Source organism: Rhinoderma darwinii, chromosome 11 (genome assembly GCF_050947455.1).
Source record: "Rhinoderma darwinii isolate aRhiDar2 chromosome 11, aRhiDar2.hap1, whole genome shotgun sequence".
Lineage (NCBI taxonomy): Eukaryota > Metazoa > Chordata > Amphibia > Anura > Rhinodermatidae > Rhinoderma > Rhinoderma darwinii.
The window spans coordinates 3,172,672-3,192,834 of NC_134697.1; the positions used below are offsets into that span (position 1 = coordinate 3,172,672).

At 44.4% G+C, this 20,163-nt stretch overlaps 1 protein-coding gene across 1 annotated transcript in view; it reads left to right on the forward strand.

Moving 5' to 3' along the window:
• The window catches only part of TDRD1 (tudor domain containing 1), a 52,522-nt gene extending 33,221 nt beyond the window's left edge, over window positions 1-19,301 (forward strand). The window contains exons 13-18 of the mRNA XM_075842686.1: window positions 5,868-5,987; window positions 9,816-9,932; window positions 11,505-11,672; window positions 13,471-13,698; window positions 16,138-16,175; window positions 18,738-19,301. Coding sequence (XP_075698801.1) covers window positions 5,868-5,987; window positions 9,816-9,932; window positions 11,505-11,672; window positions 13,471-13,698; window positions 16,138-16,175; window positions 18,738-18,794 — 728 coding nt within the window. The 3' untranslated portion in view covers window positions 18,795-19,301. The remainder of the gene's footprint in view (window positions 1-5,867; window positions 5,988-9,815; window positions 9,933-11,504; window positions 11,673-13,470; window positions 13,699-16,137; window positions 16,176-18,737) is intronic.
• Window positions 19,302-20,163: the final 862 nt, after the last annotated feature.

The window sequence follows — 20,163 nt, forward strand, 5'->3', positions numbered from 1 at the left end:
CGGACGTGAGAAACTATAGTTTTTCACGTCCGAGGTGCTCTGCGCTGCGGGACGCGATGTCTCGCATCCCCCATAGATGAGTCTATGGAGGGATGCGTGAAAAGATGGGACATGTCCTATTATCCCTCGGACCCTTCACACGGTCCATTGAAACAACAACCGTGTGAACGGCCACATTGAATTACAGAGGTCCGTGGGACGGCCGCTGTTTCAACGGCCGTCCCACGGATATTTAACACGCTCATGTGAATTAGATCTAAGAAATAGTGTTGGCCGCTCCTGTAGGATATACCCTGCTCACAGACACGGAGCTAATACAGTCTTCGCTTAGCGTCCGTAGGAGGCAGACACCCCTCCTTGTACCGCAGGCTGTTATTTTTATTGTTATTAATATAATTATTTTTAAGCTAGTTTTAGTATTTTTTTTGGGGATGGAAAATAATGGCGACGCTGTCTCAGTGTTGACACTACTGCGCTGTTGTCCCCCTGCCAGTAAATACCAGAGTGCAAGCTGGGGCTCTCCACCGGTGTCCCACCTCATCTGAAGATTGCGCACAGAGGGGGTATCCCTGCTTGTCCCCCACCTTGGGAGTGAAGCTGACATTTCCACCTGAAAGGAATTATGATCAGCCCGATTCTCGCCCCCCCCCCCCCCCCCCCCCGCCTCTTTCCACAGTATTCACCATGCGACGCATAGGAGCAGGCAAGACAAGCGACCATCACAATTCAGGCGCATCTCGTACTGCACGGTTCCTGTGCGCCACCCTTGGTGTCTCCTTTCCGCTCGCCATTTTCCCCTCTTTGCTCCTGGGTCTAAGTGGCGGGGTTCCTGACATGGCATTGAAGCAGGCCCTGACTGCTCTCTCCTTTTCTGGTTCCCAACTGTTCGTTACCAACCTGGATGAGATCATTTCGGAAGCCACGGGTGGAAAGAGCGCTCATCTGCCTCAGATCAAGGTCCGTCGTGTCACAACTTCTAGAGAACCGGGACTTCATTTTCGCTCCTTTTATAAGATTCTCTGGTCCACCAGCATCCAGGCGATTGTCCTACCAGGATTCCAAGAATAAGCACACCTCCAATTCCCGTCCCTCTTGGTGCCCTCGTCCTCAGGCTGCAAAAACCAGAGCGGGTAAAACCAACTTGGTCTAAAGGGCACCCCCACTCGAGGATCGGGTGGGAGGGGACAGGTTTCTGCGCGTTAAGGATGTCTGGCTCTTTTATCTTTGGCATCTGGCTTCGTGAAGTGTTTGTTAGACTGCTACCCGACAGGTTATTTCAGTACCTGTCTCCTTTCAGGGCAGCTGCAGTTTTTCAGACATTAGACTCTCTCTTGACTCCACAAGTAATCATCCCCATTCACCAGGAATATTGAAGTTTTATTTAAATCTCTTTGTTGTCCCCAAGAAGATCGGATTAGTTCATCCCATCATGGACCTCAATTGTTTGAATACCTACGTCAAGGTCCGTCACTTCTACATGGAGTCCTTGCGAACAATCTTCACCTCCATGGATCAGGGGGAGTTTATTTTGTGGACATAAATGACACGTACCTCCACGTCTCGATTTTGTCCATCCCATCAGCGTTTCTTGCGTTTTGCATTACTAATATGAGTCACTCCCATTTGGTCTGGTAACGGCTCCATGGGTCTTCACCAAATCCACTCAGTGGTGATGGCGCTTCTTCATTGTCCCCTACTTAGATGACATCCTAATTAAGGGAGGACAATATGGCCAATCTCTAGATCATTCTGGACGCCCTAACCCGGCTTGGTTGGATAGTCAAACGCCCCAAGTCCTGCCTGTCTCCAGGTCAGAGGATTGCCTTCTTAGGTATGATGTTTGACATCCTGTTAGCACGGGATTTCCATTCTCTAGTCGAGTTGTCTGTCCTCCATTCGAGCATGAGGACTCTGCAAAAGAGTGCCCCACCTGAGTCTTTGGCACCATGGTGGTTCTGATCGCGGCAATTCCCTAAGCCGGTTTCACACTTGTCTGCTTCAAAGAACGATCCTCTCCCGGTGAAACTACTCTGCGGTTTCTTTGGATAGGCAACTTGTCCTCCCCCTGACTGTAGGACTGCCCCATAGCTGCTGGCCTTAATTTCCAGCCATCCCTAAGGGCCTCTTCTATTTCACGCTCCACTGACCAGTCCTTTCCTTAGGCATGAGTCTACGAGGTTAGAGAGGGACGTTCCGGAACCCCATGGCACATGGTCTATGGTCCCAACCGAAATCCTGCACTCCTATCAGCCTTCTGGAATTGAGGGTGATCTTCCTGTGTATCCAGTATTGGACCACCCTTCTTACTGTTCCGTCCAGATGGAGATATCATGGCAGTAGCCTATCCAAAATCACCAAGGAGGGACACGGCGTTCAGAAGCAATGGCGAAAGCCGCCAGGATTATAGAGTGGGCAGAGTTCCACTTTCCTGCCTTTTCGGCAGTGTATATCCCAGCGGTTGATAATTGGGTTGCAGATTTCCTCAGTCACAAACTTCACCAACTCAGTGGAGTGGCCTCTCCATCACGAGGTGTTTAACCAGATCTGCCCCAGCTCGGGCAGGCTGGGCGTGGACTTTATGTCCAGGTTCAATTGCAAGGTTATAACACAGAATATCCATCCAATGTAGAAAAAGTACAAAATTCTTTATTAGAACATGAAACCGTTGTACATCCCTTTTTAAAAACACATGTACAAAATGAGGACCGTGTATATCATAAGGCAGGTGCGAAACGCGCGTTAGGGTATGGTCAGTTATGGTGGGTGAGGTCTCTTGTGATACGTGGTCTAAGTTTTTGACCAGTATTTATTTAGACACTGATTAGGTGCTACTTTGGCTCTATGTAGTGTCATTTTTGTGGATATATACATACAAGGTATAAAAATAGAGCACAAAGTAGGAGCAGCACCGAGACAGAAAACAGATTTTGGCTGGTGCTATGCTTCAAGTAATGAGGAGTGATGTCTCCCCATGTAATACGTAAAAAAATAGAGCACAGAAGCAGCACTCCGAGCAAAAAAATGTGAACGTTGCATCTGTTGGGTGAATAAAGTTCACGTTTTTTTGCTCCGAGTGCTGCGTCTGTGCTCTATTTTAGGTATGGTGTGATATTTAGTGATGCTGACCTATGTTGCCACCATATATGCGCTGCCTTGTGATATACGCGGCCCTCTATGTACATGTGGTTTTGTGGGCGCTTCTACAAATGTTTTGTGTTCTCATAAAGAATTTTGTACTTTTTTCTACATTGGATGGATATTCTTTATTGTAGCGTTAAGGGCAGTTTTTGTTGGTTTATAGATCTTGTATGGCTTTCCATGTGCAGTGGTTATGGGTTAATTGTATGACCTTATATATATTTGGTATTCTTTTTTCGGTCTGATCAATTGCAAGGTTCCCTAATTTATGTCTCGGGCTTAAAAAGCATGTGAGGTTGATTCTCTGATATCTCCATGGGACAAATTCAACTTGATTTATCTCTACCCATTTTTTTTCCAGTCTTAGGCCGGATTCACACGAGCGTGTGCGTTTTGAGCACGCAAGAAACGCAGCGTTTTGCGTGCGCAAAAGGCACTTAACAGCTGCGTGTGTCATCACCATATGATGCGTGGCTGCGTGCTTTTCGCGCAGCCGCCATCATTATGACACTGTTTGTAGCACGTGGTGCTTTTCTGTTTACATTCATACTTTTTACTGCTGTTGCGCAAATCACGCGCGTCCCTCGGAAGTGCTGCGCGTGATTTTCACGCACCCATTGACGTCAATGAGTGCGTGATGCGCGAAATACGCACAAAGAACGTAAAAATCACGGAACTGTCTGCACGGCCCCATAGACTAATATAGGTGCGTACGACACGCGTGAAAATCACGCGCGTTGCACGGACTTATATCCCGTTCGTCTGAAGAAGCCCTCAGGAGAATGAAGGATTTCCTGCCATCCCTGTGACCCCCCCCCCAGACTGGCCACGTTGTTGGTACATTGACGCGGTGGCTCTCCTGGGTGACGGTCCCTATCCATTGACCCTCCAACACGATCTGCTCTTTTAGGGAGCTCTCTTCCACCCGCATTTTCAGGTGCTATGATGAATGGCGCGGCTGTTGAAGCCGCAGTTCTAAGAGCACGGGGCTTTTCAGAGCGGTTAGTTCACACCGTGCTGAAGGTTACAAAGCCGCCTTCGGCCGCATTTACCCCGTGCCTGGATTACGCTGGTGTGAGGACAATCCCCTCTCTCCCTTGGTTTTTCTTCTCTGTCAGGATTTTGTCGTTCCTCCAGGAGGGGTTGGATGGCTGTCTTGCCCTGAGGCGTCTGTGTTATCTATAGTCTTTAACAGGCCTCTGGCTTCTAGTTCTGATGTTCGGACTTTCTTGCATGGGGTTGCTCACGCGCTTCCCACCGATCGCTCCCCCACTTCTACATGGGATTTTTCCTTGGTTTTAGATGTCCTGCCGTTGGCTCCCGGTTTATCTCTGCGGGAGAACTCCTAACAGCTCCTCAACTGGAAGGTGGTGTTCCTAGTGGCGGTGTCTTCTATCCAGGGAGAATTTCCCTCAATTTAACTCTATCAGGATAAGGCAGTGCTACGTACTCTGCCCTCCTCTTCCTCAAGGTGAGGCTATCATTTCGCCATCCTTCTGCTCGTCTTCCGTGCATCCTAAAGAACACTCTTCACATATTGGATTTGAATGCCTTGCTGGTCTACCTGTCCGTCACGTCCTCTCTCCGCAGATCGGATTGTGGTTCTGTAAGGTCTGGGGATGGGTTTGGCGCCTCTTTGGCTACTATTGCCAACTGAATTTGTTTGACTGTTCACAAGGTCTGCCGGGGCAAGGAGAGAGATTCCGGATTGCGGCCCATTATACTAGAGCAGTTGGTGCCTTCCGTGCGCCATCAAGCTTACACTATACAAGTGTGCAAGGCGGCTGCCCGGTCGTCTCTACCCATTTACCAAATTCCACAGGGCGCATGCTTTTACTACAGCGGATGATTCCCTTGGTCACAAGGTTCTGCATCCATCTGCGGAGTAGATCATCACGTCCTTTTGGTTCTTCTGTTCCTGTCCCACGGTCTGTGTCCCGTCCCCCCACAATCCTCTTCTCGTCCAGTCCATTGGAGGACAACACTCCACCCCATGTGCTTGTCCGTTGGATGGTTTTCCTCTCTCTGGTTTTAATATTTTGTTATTTTCCTTGTGTTCTGCTTCTGTACTGACTGAATGATCTCCGTGTCTGTAGGTGAGGTATATTCTGTAAAAGGGGCAATACTTTTTATTTCTAGTCTAGTGGACACAGCATATACCCGCAGTCTGTGTCCCCCAATAGACTGGACAAGGGAAGGATTTTACGGTAAGTACTAAAAAAAAAAAATCCCTGTTTTCAGGGATTCCAAATTTTGGAATTTTGAAAAATCCAGTGCCTCAAACTAAACGTTCCAGGTACATGGAGTTTTACAGTATAATTATAAAGCGCATTGCAGAATGAATAAAACAAAACGCGTTCCCTGGACTGCTGTGGTAATAAACCAATGACCATGAGGTTCGTTATTTACAATCCGCGCTCTCACGGTTCTCATGGTTTTTCGTTTCGGTTGGGCGGGAGATCTAATCGGTTTATAAAACAGACCAACACTTGTACAAAAGAAAACACGCGTTTTGTCCTCTTTTATTATTTTTTTGCGTGATTGCCGTTTACCAGCAGGGTGTTTAATAAATGGTCCATTACTGTTCAATCTACTTTTGAATTCCTTTTTGATCCAGACTAAAAAGTACAAATCTAGAATGTGCGGTGGATTAAGGAGCATTGTGGTCGTCTTCTTGCCTGAGGAGCAGCTTGGTATTTGCATCACTAAACCTTCTTGCTCTTTGTTAGGAGTCTCGTTTGCACAAACCTGGATATCGGTGGATTTGCCTTTGAATAAAGCGATACCTGCGTGCGTTCTGAAGGTGATCAGTCCAGACCTGTTCTATGTCTTCCCAAAGGAAAACCGAGGTGAGAGAAGATAAACCTTTCCTTTTAGCTGTTCAATGTCTGACTGCCTTAAAGGGGTTTTCCCCACAAAGGACATTTTTTACTCTCCTATTAAATGTATTATTGCTAGGGCCCCACTGCTAGGGCCCCCAACATCACTAGAATGGCTCTTTCCGTCAGTCCCATAGGATTTGAATGGAGTGGCGCCGCTCCTCACTGCGGGTATGTGAGGAGAAGGAGCGAGGGATTGATTCCCCATGTTCTAGGGATTTGTGGGAGTCCCATGGATGACCCATTCATCACCAAGTCTGTGGATAGGTGATACATGTCCTTTGTGGGAAACCTTCTTTAAGCCAGGCATCGAAAGAAGCATAAACCAGGGACAAATCAGCGAGAAGTATAAGAGCCGAATCCTGAACTATTTGTTGCATATAGGAGAGAACTTCCTAGCTGAAACTTCAGCACAGGCTCCCCTATATTACTACCGCTACCATCACCCACAGGATGCTCCCATTGCTGCCTGATGTTCACCATTGTGGGGACCTATGCAGTGTATATGACACAGGGGAAATAGGAGAAAACCAGAAAAGTCTTTACAATTTATCATTATAACACTTATCAGCTGAGTATTTCCTACACCTCTGCAGTAATAGACATGTACTAGTCATATGTGTAGGAAATACTCTGCAGTAATAGACATGTACTAGTCAGAGGTGTAGGAAATACTCTGCAGTATTAGACATGTACTAGTCAGTGGTGTAGGAAATACACTGCAGTAATAGACATGTACTAGTCAGAGGTGTAGGAAATACTCTGCAGTAATAGACATGTACTAGTCAGAGGTGTAGGAAATACACTGCAGTAATAGACATGTACTAGCCAGAGGTGTAGGAAATACTCTGCAGTAATAGACATGCACTAGTCAGAGGTGTAGGAAATACTCTGCAGTATTAGACATGTACTAGCCAGAGGTGTAGGAAATACTCTGCAGTATTAGACATGTACTAGTCAGGTGTAGGAAACACTCTGCAGTAATAGACATGCACTAGTCAGAGGTGTAGGAAATACTCTGCAGTAATAGACATGTACTAGCCAGAGGTGTAGGAAATACTCTGCAGTAATAGACATGTACTAGTCAGAGGTGTAGGAAATACTCTGCAGTATTAGACATGTACTAGTCAGAGGTGTAGGAAATACTCTGCAGTAATAGACATGCACTAGTCAGAGGTGTAGGAAATACTCTGCAGTAATAGACATGTACTAGTCAGTGGTGTAGGAAATACACTGCAGTAATAGACATGTACTAGTCAGAGGTGTAGGAAATACTCTGCAGTATTAGACATGTACTAGTCAGAGGTGTAGGAAATACTCTGCAGTAATAGACATGTACTAGCCAGAGGTGTAGGAAATACTCTGCAGTATTAGACATGTACTAGTCAGGTGTAGGAAACACTCTGCAGTAATAGACACGTACTAGTCAGAGGTGTAGGAAATACTCTGCAGTAATAGACATGTACTAGTCAGAGGTGTAGGAAATACTCTGCAGTAATAGACATGTACTAGTCAGAGGTGTAGGAAATACACTGCAGTAATAGACATGCACTAGTCAGAGGTGTAGGAAATACTCTGCAGTAATAGACATGTACTAGCCAGAGGTGTAGGAAATACTCTGCAGTAATAGACATGTACTAGTCAGAGGTGTAGGAAATACTCTGCAGTATTAGACATGTACTAGCCAGAGGTGTAGGAAATACTCTGCAGTATTAGACATGTACTAGTCAGGTGTAGGAAACACTCTGCAGTAATAGACACGTACTAGTCAGAGGTGTAGGAAATACTCTGCAGTAATAGATATGTACTAGTCAGAGGTGTAGGAAATACTCTGCAGTATTAGACATGTACTAGTCAGAGGTGTAGGAAATACTCTGCAGTATTAGACATGTACTAGTCAGAGGTGTAGGAAATACTCTGCAGTATTAGACATGTATATTACTGCAGAGTATTTCCTACACCTCTGACTAGTACATGTCTAATACTGCAGAGTATTTCCTACACCACTGACTAGTACATGTCTATTACTGCAGATTTTTTTTCCTACACCTCTGACTAGTACATGTCCATTACTGCAGAGTATTTCCTACACCTCTGGCTAGTACATGTCTAATACTGCAGAGTATTTCCTACACCTCTGACTAGTGCATGTCTAATACTGCAGAGTATTTCCTACACCTCTGACTAGTACATGTCTAATACTGCAGAGTATTTCCTACACCTCTGACTAGTACATGTCTATTACTGCAGAGTATTTCCTACACCTCTGACTAGTACATGTCTATTACTGCAGAGTATTTCCTACACCTCTGACTAGTACATGTCTATTACTGCAGAGTATTTCCTACACCTCTGACTAGTACATGTCTATTACTGCAGAGTATTTCCTACACCTCTGACTAGTACATGTCTATTACTGCAGAGTATTTCCTACACCTCTGGCTAGTGCATGTCTATTACTGCAGAGTATTTCCTACACCTCTGACTAGTACATGTCTATTACTGCAGAGTATTTCCTACACCTCTGACTAGTACATGTCTATTACTGCAGAGTATTTCCTACACCTCTGGCTAGTACATGTCTATTACTGCAGAGTATTTCCTACACCTCTGACTAGTACATGTCTATTACTGCAGAGTATTTCCTACACCTGACTAGTACATGTCTATTACTGCAGAGTATTTCCTACACCTCTGACTAGTGCATGTCTATTACTGCAGAGTATTTCCTACACCTCTGACTAGTACATGTCTATTACTGCAGAGTATTTCCTACACCTCTGACTAGTACATGTCTATTACTGCAGAGTATTTCCTACACCTGACTAGTACATGTCTATTACTGCAGAGTATTTCCTACACCTCTGACTAGTGCATGTCTATTACTGCAGAGTATTTCCTACACCTCTGACTAGTGCATGTCTATTACTGCAGATTTTTTTTCCTACACCTCTGACTAGTACATGTCTATTACTGCAGAGTATTTCACTAGTACATGTCTAATACTGCAGAGTATTTCACTAGTACGTGTCTATTACTGCAGAGTATTTCCTACACCTCTGGCTAGTACATGTCTATTACTGCAGAGTATCTCCTACACCTCTGGCTAGTACATGTCTATTACTGCAGAGTATTTCCTACACCTCTGACTAGTACATGTCTATTACTGCAGAGTATCTCCTACACCTCTGGCTAGTACATGTCTATTACTGCAGAGTATTTCCTACACCTCTGACTAGTACATGTCTATTACTGCAGAGTATTTCCTACACCTCTGACTAGTACATGTCTATTACTGCAGAGTATTTCCTACACCACTGACTAGTACATGTCTATTACTGCAGAGTATTTCCTACACCTCTGACTAGTACATGTCTATTACTGCAGAGTATTTCCTACACCTCTGACTAGTACATGTCTATTACTGCAGAGTATTTCCTACACCTCTGACTAGTACATGTCTAATACTGCAGAGTATTTCACTAGTACGTGTCTATTACTGCAGTGTATTTCACTAGTACGTGTCTAATACTGCAGAGTATTTCACTAGTACGTGTCTATTACTGCAGAGTATTTCACTAGTACGTGTCTATTACTGCAGAGTATTTCACTAGTACGTGTCTGTTGATATCGTCAGAACAGTTTTCTCTTGGAAATTGTTAAAGTTGTCAAAAAACAAACTAAAACCTGCCTGTATGTTTTTTAATAATAAAGCGTTTAGCTTTGCGTCCGTGCCGAGAGGATCTTTCTCTTCTGATCGGTCTTGACTTACACCTTTTTTTTGCTTTTTTCCGTCAGTTGATGTGAAGAAGCTCCACCAGGTGATGATGGAAATATTTGAGCATTGCAGCAAAGAGACCTCTGAACACCATTACAGACCGTCAGTCGGAGACGCCTGCTGTGCCAAGTTTACCGGTCAGCGCTCCCATAAATTCCACATTTACTTTTGTAAAGTCTGTGTAAGGCACCAGACAAACTCTTAGGGGATGTTCACATGAGGCTTTTTTTTAGGTTGATTTTGGAGCAGAAAAGCCTCGTTTTGCGCTCCAAAATACACTAGAAAAAAATCTGCAAACACTTTCCCTCTGGTTTCCATGGTAAATGCAGGGTGATGTTCACATGAGGCTTATTGTTACGCTGCTGAATTAAAAAAATTCCCCAGAAAAAGAAGCCTCGTAAAAAGAAGCAGCTTGACACTTCTTGAGGTGTTTTTTGGAAGCTTCGAATTAAAAGAAGCTTCGTTTTCAGCTTAAAAAAACGGCTGAAAATCAGAGGCTTTTTTCTCTAAAAACAGCTCCGTAATTTTCAGCCGTGTTTGACTTTGCGTGTGAACATACCCATAGACTTGAGCTAGATGACGACCTCCTCAGACATCCGTCCATAAGAATGCCCTTCATGTGTGACTTTGCAGCATTAGGCCTTATTCGTCTGCAAAAAACAGGCACGTTTGTCATGCGTTGCGGTTCCGTGTGTGTTCCGCGCAGCATCAGTTATTGTCTTTGTGCACACTTTTTTTTTTTTTTTTCTTCCCTCTTCATTTCTATGAACTTGTGCGTGAATCACGGACCGCACACGGATGTGCAGTCTATTTTCATTCACCCTTTGACTTCAATGGATGTGTGTTGTGTTAAAAACACACAAAAATAGGACATGCCGTGAGTTTCACTGAACAGAAACCACGCCGCGTGAAAAACACCTCGTCTGAGTGGCCCCCTTGAATTGCAGAGCTCAGTGTGAATAAGGCTTTGGGGTTCCAATTTCAAATCCAGCCAAGGGCAACATCTCCAAGTTCTCTGGCTTCCTCTCACGCCCCAAAAACATACTGATAAAAAATGAGTGTTTCCCAGAGATCGGCAAATTAGAATAGGAGCCCCTTTGGGGACTGACGTGGGTGATTACAATCTGACACCGCTGCAGTATGTGTTGGTGCTATGTAAGCAAGGGAATTAATGACAGTGTTGCATATAAATACTATTTTTGTGCGATTAAAGGGAATGTATAATCAGAAAATGACATATTAAGATCATTTTGTTTCACAATCCACAAAAAAAAAAAAATATCTTGAAGTATTGCATATCTCACTAGAGAAGACAAAATAGTCTGTTCCTGGTTTCTGTTGCTCGCTTGTCGGCTTTGCTGTATGGACTGGGATAGGATGAGCAGAGTCATCTCATGATCATTAGAAAGTGAAGTTAATGACCGCTCTATTGTACAGCTGGGGGTCTAGTTAAGGCAGGATAGTAACACTTTAGGCCTGCGGCAGACGGCCGTGTTTGGTCCATGAGATTTGGACTGTATGTCGGCAGTATTTCCCGGACTGAACACCGTACAGGGGGATGGGCTCCTAGTATCAGAGGTATATATGATGCTAGGAGGTCCCTGCCTCCCTGTGGGGTTACTGCTGTTCCGTACTGTAATCATGATTGAAGGCCATGAAATATGTCAGTGCTGTAAAAATAGCAATGCAAAGCTGTTTTGTATTTTCAGAAGACGGCCAGTGGTACAGAGCGGTCGTCCTTGAGGTTCAAGATTCCTCCGCCAAAATCGCATATGCCGATTACGGGAACATGGAGGTTCTCCCCTTCTCATGCCTCCTTCCAATGACGCCACGTTTTCTGGAGCTTCCCATGCAGCTGACAAAGTGTTCCCTTGCAGGTGAGGTGCAGTGTAAAGGCCGTCCATTGTTATACCTGTATCTGGTCTATGAAGCCCAAATCTGCTCGACATCGCTGCCTTAACCCTTCCCCCGGCATTCTGGGCCCCATTTTTTACGTTTTCCATCGTCACATTCGAAGAACTATAACTTTTTTTATTTTTGCGTCGACATCGCTGTATGAGGTCTTGTTTTTTGCGGGACAAGTTGTATTTTTTAATAGCACAATTTTGGGGTACATGTTATTTATTGATTAACTTTTTTGGGGGGGGAATAGAAAAAAACCTGAAATTTCGGCCACTCTTTTTTGCGTCCTAAATCTACATCGTTTACCGTGTGGTATAAATAACGCAATAACTTTATTCATAGGGTTGTTGAGATTGCAACGATACCATATTTGTATAGATTTTGTAAGTTTTAATACTTTTCCATAGTAAACGCTTTTTTTTTTTCTAAATTATTTCTTTTTGTGTCTCCCATATTTGAAGAGCCGTAACGTTTTTATTGTTCCGCCGATGCAGTTGTATGAGGGTTTGTTTTGTTTTTTTTTGGCGGACGACTTGTAGTTTTTATTGGTACCATTTTGGAGTAGATGCGACTCTTTGATCACTTTTTTTCACTTTTTTTTTTTTATGTCCGGATTCACAGAAAAGCGCAATTGTTCCATTTGTTTGTTTTTTTTTATTTCATTTTTTACGGTGTTCACCATGCGGGTTAAATCATGTAATAGCTTTATAGTCGGGGTCGTTACTGACGCGGCGATTCCAAATATGTGTAACTTTTTTGCTTTATTTTGTTTTTTTAATAGTAAAGCAGTTTGTAAGGGGAAAAAGTGGGTTTTTACTAGTCCTACTAGGGGACTTTATTATAAAAGCGATCAGATGATTGCATATTACACTGAAATATTTCTGTATTAGTGTATTACTGCCTGTCTGTTTAAAACGGACAGGCATCTGCTATGCCTCCGGCATGATCTAGCAGGCATTCACTACAGGCAGACCTGGGGGCCTTTATTAGGCCCCCCCGGCTGCCATCGGAGACACAGACACTCAGCGATCTTATGGCCGGGTGTCAGTGGGATAAGAGGGAGCTCCCTCCCCCCCCTCTCTCCAAAACCACTCAGATAGGGCGCTCGCTATTGAGCGCAGCATCTGAGGGGTTAAACGGCTGAGATCGATACTGATATCGATCTCACCAGTTCAAGCAGGGACGTAAAAAGTCTATGGCATCGGAATAAAGCCCGTTAGTGGCCGCCGTGAAAAGGCGTATCGGCGGTCATTAAGGGGTTAAAGGAGTTTTCTGGGCGTCTATGTAGCCCCCTCACTCGTGAATAACTTAGACATGTGCAATCTACACACGTTTGTGACTCTTCCATACATCTGAATATGGTTTATCGCTGCACAAGCCACTTCATTCAGGTTTGTGGAACAGATTTTTAATCGCAGAAATTTCTGCAACAAATCTGCCGCGTGTGAACGGATCGTTAAAGTGGAGATGTGAGCGCTGACCCGCTGTCCTGAGAGCGGTGCGGGGGGGGGGGATCTGATGTATCACTGGGATATTTATATACATTTATTCAGTATTCCCCTATAATAATCTTCAGTAGATTCTTCCTGCCATTTACTTCTATTACATGCGAATACAGAATCCATTGATCTAAAACCTCTATGTGCTTGATATTGTGGGGAATCGATAAAGAAAATATATTGAAAAATGTTACATCTTTTAATTCTACAATAACAAACTTTTTTATTTGCTGACAGCGGAATATCCCTTTAATGATTTTATGTCCCCCTATAGATGTGGTCCCAGTCACTGAGCCGTGGCCCCCAGACGCTGCTCACACCCTGACTTCTGTATTACTGGGGTCTGAGGTTCTCATCACAGCCAAGTCATTGAACGCTGGGATTTATAGTGCGTCTGTGGACAAGCAGCAGGACAATGGAGTGTTACACGTGGCTGAGGCGCTGGTGGTGGAGGGTCTAGCAAGACGGGTTACTCTGACGCCCGTGACAATCACCTGTTCAGGTAAGACTGCACCTTGTCTACAGCTCTGTCCGCAGTGATATTTACATACAGTTCCTTTTCTACCCCCTCCAGATTCACTCTTTGAATTGTTCCCCTGAGAGCTTTTGTGCCAGTCCTATTACAAGGGTTATTTATCTAGGATTAGAGAAACTTGGCTTCTTTCTTCTAAAACTGCGCCACACTTGTCGATGGGTTGTATCTGGTATTGCAGCTCGGCTCAATTAAAGTGAAAGGGGCTTCGCTGCAACGCCACATACAACCTGCGGTGCACGTGTACATCTGAAAAATCAAAGAAGAAAGCAGAAATCCCAACAATCAGGAAGAAAACGATGGAGGTGTAAGAGTAACCTGGGCTCACCTGGGGTGGTCGTGCGATGTCCAGGCACAACCCTGATTACTTGCAGGGAATGAGGTAGTGGCAGCCGCTTCCTATCCGGTGGACTGCACGGCTCCCCCGCGTGGTTTTGCATTAAATACAGGAAAATTGGGAAGTCAATTAGCGCTACTTCATCAAGAGGAAAGAGGTCGTCAGTCTCGTTAAATGCAGTAGTAGTTTTTAATAGGGTGACCGAACCGGTGTCTTCATCAGACCGTTTACTTGCCGCTCATTTTTTAAAATGGGATCTCTAATTGCAGACGTCTGATTGGTTGTTCTAACTGCCACTTATGACGTCATTACATCATTTTTAGCGGTTTTTATGTTTATAAACTGCATTGTCTTTTGATGTTTCATGTAAACGGTCTGATGAAGACACCGGTTCGGTCACCCTATTAAAATTTACAACTGCCATTAACGAGACTGACGACCTCTTTCCTCCTGATAAAGTAGCGCTAATTGACTTCCCAATATCTAATACATACACCCTGCGGACAGGTGTGGCGCTGTTTTTGGAAGAAGCCAGTTGTGTTTTTCTAATCCTGGACACCCCTTATAATTGTCACCTAGCTTTTCCAGAAACACAAAAATAATAAACTGCTGAAAAGAAATTTAACCCCTTAATGACCAAGCCATTTTTTGCGTTTTTCCATCGTCCCATTCGAAGAGCAATTTCGCCACACTTTTTTGCGTCCTAAATTTACGCCGTTTTACTGTGTGGTATAAATAACACAATAACTGTATTCAGCGGGTTGCTGCGATTGCAACGATACCAAATGTGTATAGATTTTGTATGTTTTTTACTACTTTTTTTTATTTTCAAATTTTATTTTTTTTTGTGTCTCCCATATTTGAAGAGCCGTAACGTTTTTATTTTTTCGCCGATGCGGTTGTATGAGGGCTTTATTTTTTGCGGGACGACGTGTCGTTTTTATCGGTACCATTTTGGAGAAGATGCGACTTTATCATCAGTTTTTATCACATTTTTTTTAAGGCTAAATTCACAGAAAACAACAATTTTTGAATTGTTTTTTATTTTTTACGACGTTCGCCGTGCGGGTTAAATGATGTAATAAGTTTATAGTCAGGGTCGTTACGGACGCGGCGATACCAAATATGTGTAACTTTTTTACTTTTATTTTGTTTGTTAATAATAAAGCCGTTTGTAAGGGGGAAAAGTGAGGTTTTTTGTTTTTTTTATCCTTTTTTTTTTATTAAACTATTTTTTTACTTTTTTACTAGTCCGACTAGGGGACTTCACTATGCGATTATACGATCGCTATTATAATACAATGCAATGCTTCTGTATTGCAGTGTATTATTCCTGTCCGTGTAAAACTGACAGGCATTTGCTAGGCCTCCGGCATGACCTAGCAGGCATTTACTACATACAGGCAGACCTGGGGGCCATTATTCAGCCCCCGGCTGCCATCGGAGACACAGACACTGAGTGATCTTATCGCCGGGTGTCAGTGGGATGAGAGGGAGCTCCCTCCCCCCCCCTCTCTCCAGAACCGCTCCGATGCGGCGTTCGCTATTGAGTTCCGCATCTGAGGGCTTAAACGGGTGAGATTGATACTAATATCGATCTCACCCGTTAGAGCAGGGAGCCCCCAGCCCTCCACTACTTCTGGCAGCCGAGAGCGGGGAGATTTATCGGCTCACTGCTCTTTATTTATTCTGATGCAGCGCCGTAAAAAGTCTATTGCATCGGAATAAAGCGCGTTCGTAGCCGCCATGAAAACACTATGGGCCGGTCACGAACGGGTTAATAGAAGAGAGCAGCGTACTCCTCCGAAAACCCCGGCTGCCGTGAGTGGTCTGTGCATAGAGTGGCTGGAGCCGGCAGGGAAGCCGAGGCAGGTTTGGTTGATTATTAGACATAGACGTATAAATCTTTCATCTCTTTATATTGGAGATAAACCTATAACGCGTCTCCTACTGGAAAGTTCTACGTTTAGCGGCTTCACTTGACATCCGTGATAAACCTGTGGACGGTCAGATGTTGCTGCGCTTCTCTTATCCTGCAGACACGTTTTCATCTCGCCCTTTTTCCTTTCCAGAGGGCGGTCGCTGCTGCTGTCGTGATCTCCTGAAAAGAGTAAGTCACATTTATTGCCGTCTTCAGGCCAGGTCCATGCGCGGCGTTTATCAGATGAATTGTGAAGCTGCCAGATGAGGCGTGGAAAAACTGCGGGGATCTGCGGTGGTCCGAGGAGCAGAGTGCCTTTATATTGGGCGCCGCTGCTCCACTGGTTTCTCTTCTGTATTAAAAAAACAAAAACCTACTCGTCAAAAACACACAAACTTGAACTTTTTATTTTTTTAAACAGGTTTTCGGCTTTATGTCAAGAACTCTTCATCGCTGCATAAATGAATAATATACATTGTTTCCAGTCCTCACAACTTTCAAGATATTTGTTTGCTGTCAGTGAATGAGAACATAGACTGTATTCCCAGGCTGCAACCATTACATACCTAGTCCTGCTCTCAGTAGAGAAGTGGAGACCGTTCTATCCAGTCTGGGCAATGCTCTGGGAGCGAAACACATCAGCAGCTACTGCAGTGATCTCTCTGGTAGTTTGCTACAATGTATCAGTCTGGAGTCCTGCCTGATTGTATTAGGCTGGGTTCACACTGAGTTTTTTACAGGAGGAAAATCTGCCTCTAAATTCCGTTTAGAAATCAATGGGAGGCATTTTCGGACGGTTTTTGTCGCGTCTTGTGTTGTGGTTTCCGTGTCAAACTCAGTGTGAACTCCCCGTTACAGAGCATTTTCTAGACTGGATACAATCGTAGCAGGATTAGGCATATACTGGTTTGCTGCCTCTGAATGTAAACAAGAGTCCTTATTCACTGACAGGAAACAGACATCTTGGCTTAATTGAGGGGGAAAACTCTGAATGCCGAAAGCTGCTGCGTGTTTTGGAGGTTGCAAGTACGGAAAGGGGAACACCTGACACTGAAGTGGGCGTCTATGGCCGGCATGCACGGTTACGGGGGGCTTCTTTAGCTTTCAGGAACATTTGGGGCAATAAAAAACGGGAATCTGCAAATCACTTTGCATAATAGAAAATGTTTGGTTTACGAGTGTTGGAGGGTTTGCTGGAGGGGACGTTGCGCTGAACGATGAAAAAGTGAAGCCGTTCAAATCTTAGTTCACAAACGTGATGTGAGCAGAGCCCGTGTTCTGTGTGTGCAGCGGCGCATGTGTCACCCGTATCCATAGGGCCCCGCACACACAGCGTATACCAAATGCCAGGCCAGTATGTGTTGGCGTGCTGTTTTTTCTTTGTGCCACATAGAACAGCATTGTAGACTACACTTTTATATATAGAGGAATTACTGTAAAAAAAAAGTATACAGCACGATAGGTTTTTGGTTTTTCTTTTACAATTGGAGCCAATTGCCGACTTCTGTCTTACACTGGCATACGTTGCAGCCTTCCGCCGGACGTATATTTTGGGAAATCTTCTGACGGACGGCTCAAACGTAATGTGAAAAGGGTATAAAGGGGGTTTTACACGGGGCGATTATCGGGCAGATCATTAGTTCATGTAACGCTCGTTGCTGATAATTGTCCTGTGTAAACGGGAACGATCAGCGGATGAACGAGGAAACGCCGGATCATCCGCCGGTCGTATCGTTTTAAAAAAGTAAAATATTCTGGTTGTCGGCAGCGCATCTTGGTGTGTAAACAGGAGACGCGCTGCCGACATGATGATAATGTATGGGGACGAGGGATCGGAGTAACGAGCGCTCATCCCCATCCACAGCTCCGTGTGACAGGAGCAAACCAGCGCCGATCAATGATGTCTCGTTGATCGGCGCTCACTGCACCGCCCGAATATCAGCCGGTGTAAAAGCCCCTTTAGTGCGGCATGGGGTGTGTAGTGATCAATGTAGTCAGTAATTGCACAGCATAGACATGGTTCATTCATGTCGACCGTAAAACGAGCGTCAGGGCGGTGTTTGTTTTAATTGACAAAAAAGCCGCCTCTGTCTAGACCCTGATCTGGAGCTCATCCTCCCACCCCTGTGCCGGGCGCTGTGTTTGGACTTGCTGTCAAATATGTGCGGCTTGTTTGTGTATGGGATGGGTGCAGAGCGAGGAGACCGGATTCTCTGAGCACCGTGGGAGGCGTAAAGTCACCTCTGAATAAAGGTGGGGGTCCGGAAGGTAAAACTGCTTGAACAGAAGGGCATCCACCCTCGTCCCTTAGGACTTTCAATGGGTCTGCAAGTTAAAGTTCCCCTCAGCATTACAGTCCCACTGCCTCCTATAGCGGAGTCCTCAACAGTCACATGAAGGCCCGGACGTCTCATCCCCAGTTATCCTAAAACTAAAGGCAAAATATTTAATGTAATCCCAGTGGCTCATCATTTCAGCTCCTACAAGGTGGACCCTCGTCCTGGAGATTGAGGGGTGAATGTAATAGGTGATTAGCAGCAATGCGTCCCCCTCTGTCCTATGTATAAAGAGCGAGATCGCCCATGTAGGATTGTGGACCTGCAGTCACATTGGTGTCCTCCGGCCGTCCCAGAAGCGGAGGGAACGGCTCAGGGGAATCTCCAGAGGATGATCTGGGGATTTTTTGATTGTTTTAGAAGCTGCTGGACCGGAGTTGACTCTGAACCGTCTTCTTGTCCTTTCTTGCGACAGGTGGAGAAGCTGGAAGAAATGATTCTGCATCTTCTAAATGTGGAAAAGTACAAATAAGACCCGATCCGTCTACTCCAGTCATTCGCACAAGAAGTTTTGCTGTTAAAGACATTAACTTTTTTTTGTTTTGCATCTCAAAAACGTCCTTCATCCCTAAAGCCAGTTCATGTGATATTTCTTGTTTTATTTCCAATAGAAAGAAGAACCTAAAGGATATCCAGTTATATGTAAGGATAAGAAAGCTGTCACCACATTATAAGTGGCCTGTCTTGTACATGATGTGATCGGCGCCGTAATGTAGGTGACAGCTGTGTTTTTAATTTAGAAAAATGATCATTTTTGACCTTTTTTTGATTTTTACTTCTCCCCATTCATTTATGCAGCACATAGTGATCTTGCTAGATCACTATGTGCAGCCATTTACTCACACATTAACGTTACTCAAGTGTCCTGAGAGTAAATAGACATCACCTCCAGCCAGGACGTGATGTCTATTCAGAATCCTGACACTTCGGTAACGTTTGTGTGAAATTTACATCACAGCCAGCGTAATCTCGTTTTAAATGACAGTTTACAGCGTCATCTCGCGAGATTACGCTTGCTGTGCTGTAAATTTCACACAAACGTTACCGAAGTGTCAGGATTGTGAATAGACATCACGTCCTGGCTGGAGGTGATGTCTATTCACGGTCAGGACACTTGAGTAACGTTAATGTGTGAGTAAGCGGCTGCACATAGTGATCTAGCAAGATCACTATGTGCTGTGTAAATGAATGGAGAGAAGTGTATGACGCTGATTGGTCGCTGATTGGTCAGCGTCATACACTTCTCTCCACAACGCCCACTTGGTCATATAGTAAAACACGCCCAGTTGTCCATTAAGAAACTCATTAGCATAAAGGTAAAATAGGTTGTAACTCCGTCACAAATGATCGTTTTTCTAAATCAAAAACACTGCTGTATAATCTACATTACAGCGCCGAGCACATCATGTAACAGACAGGGCACTTATAATGTAATGACAGAGCCCCTTTAAAAATCTGTGTATATTGGAAAGGTAATCGCTATATTACATTCAGAGACTGCATACCCATCCTGACCTAGTCCTGCACACACAGCTGATTGCAAAATACACTGATACAGTGTAACAATTCAGAGTCACCTACACAATTACGTTGGTCCTATGTGAGCAGGAATAGGTCAGGGTGTTTTTTTGTGTTTTTTTTCAGCCTCTGGATGTAAACAATGATTGTATATTTCCCATTTACTGACAGTAAGCAGAGATCTTGAAAATGGTGAGAAGTTGAATCAAAGTTTGTTAGAAAGTTGCAGAACTTTTCATTATACAATGATGAAGCTTTATTTACAAAAGACGGAAAGAATATCCTGCAACGCTGTTCTACCTGTCAGATCTGACGGAGTTTGC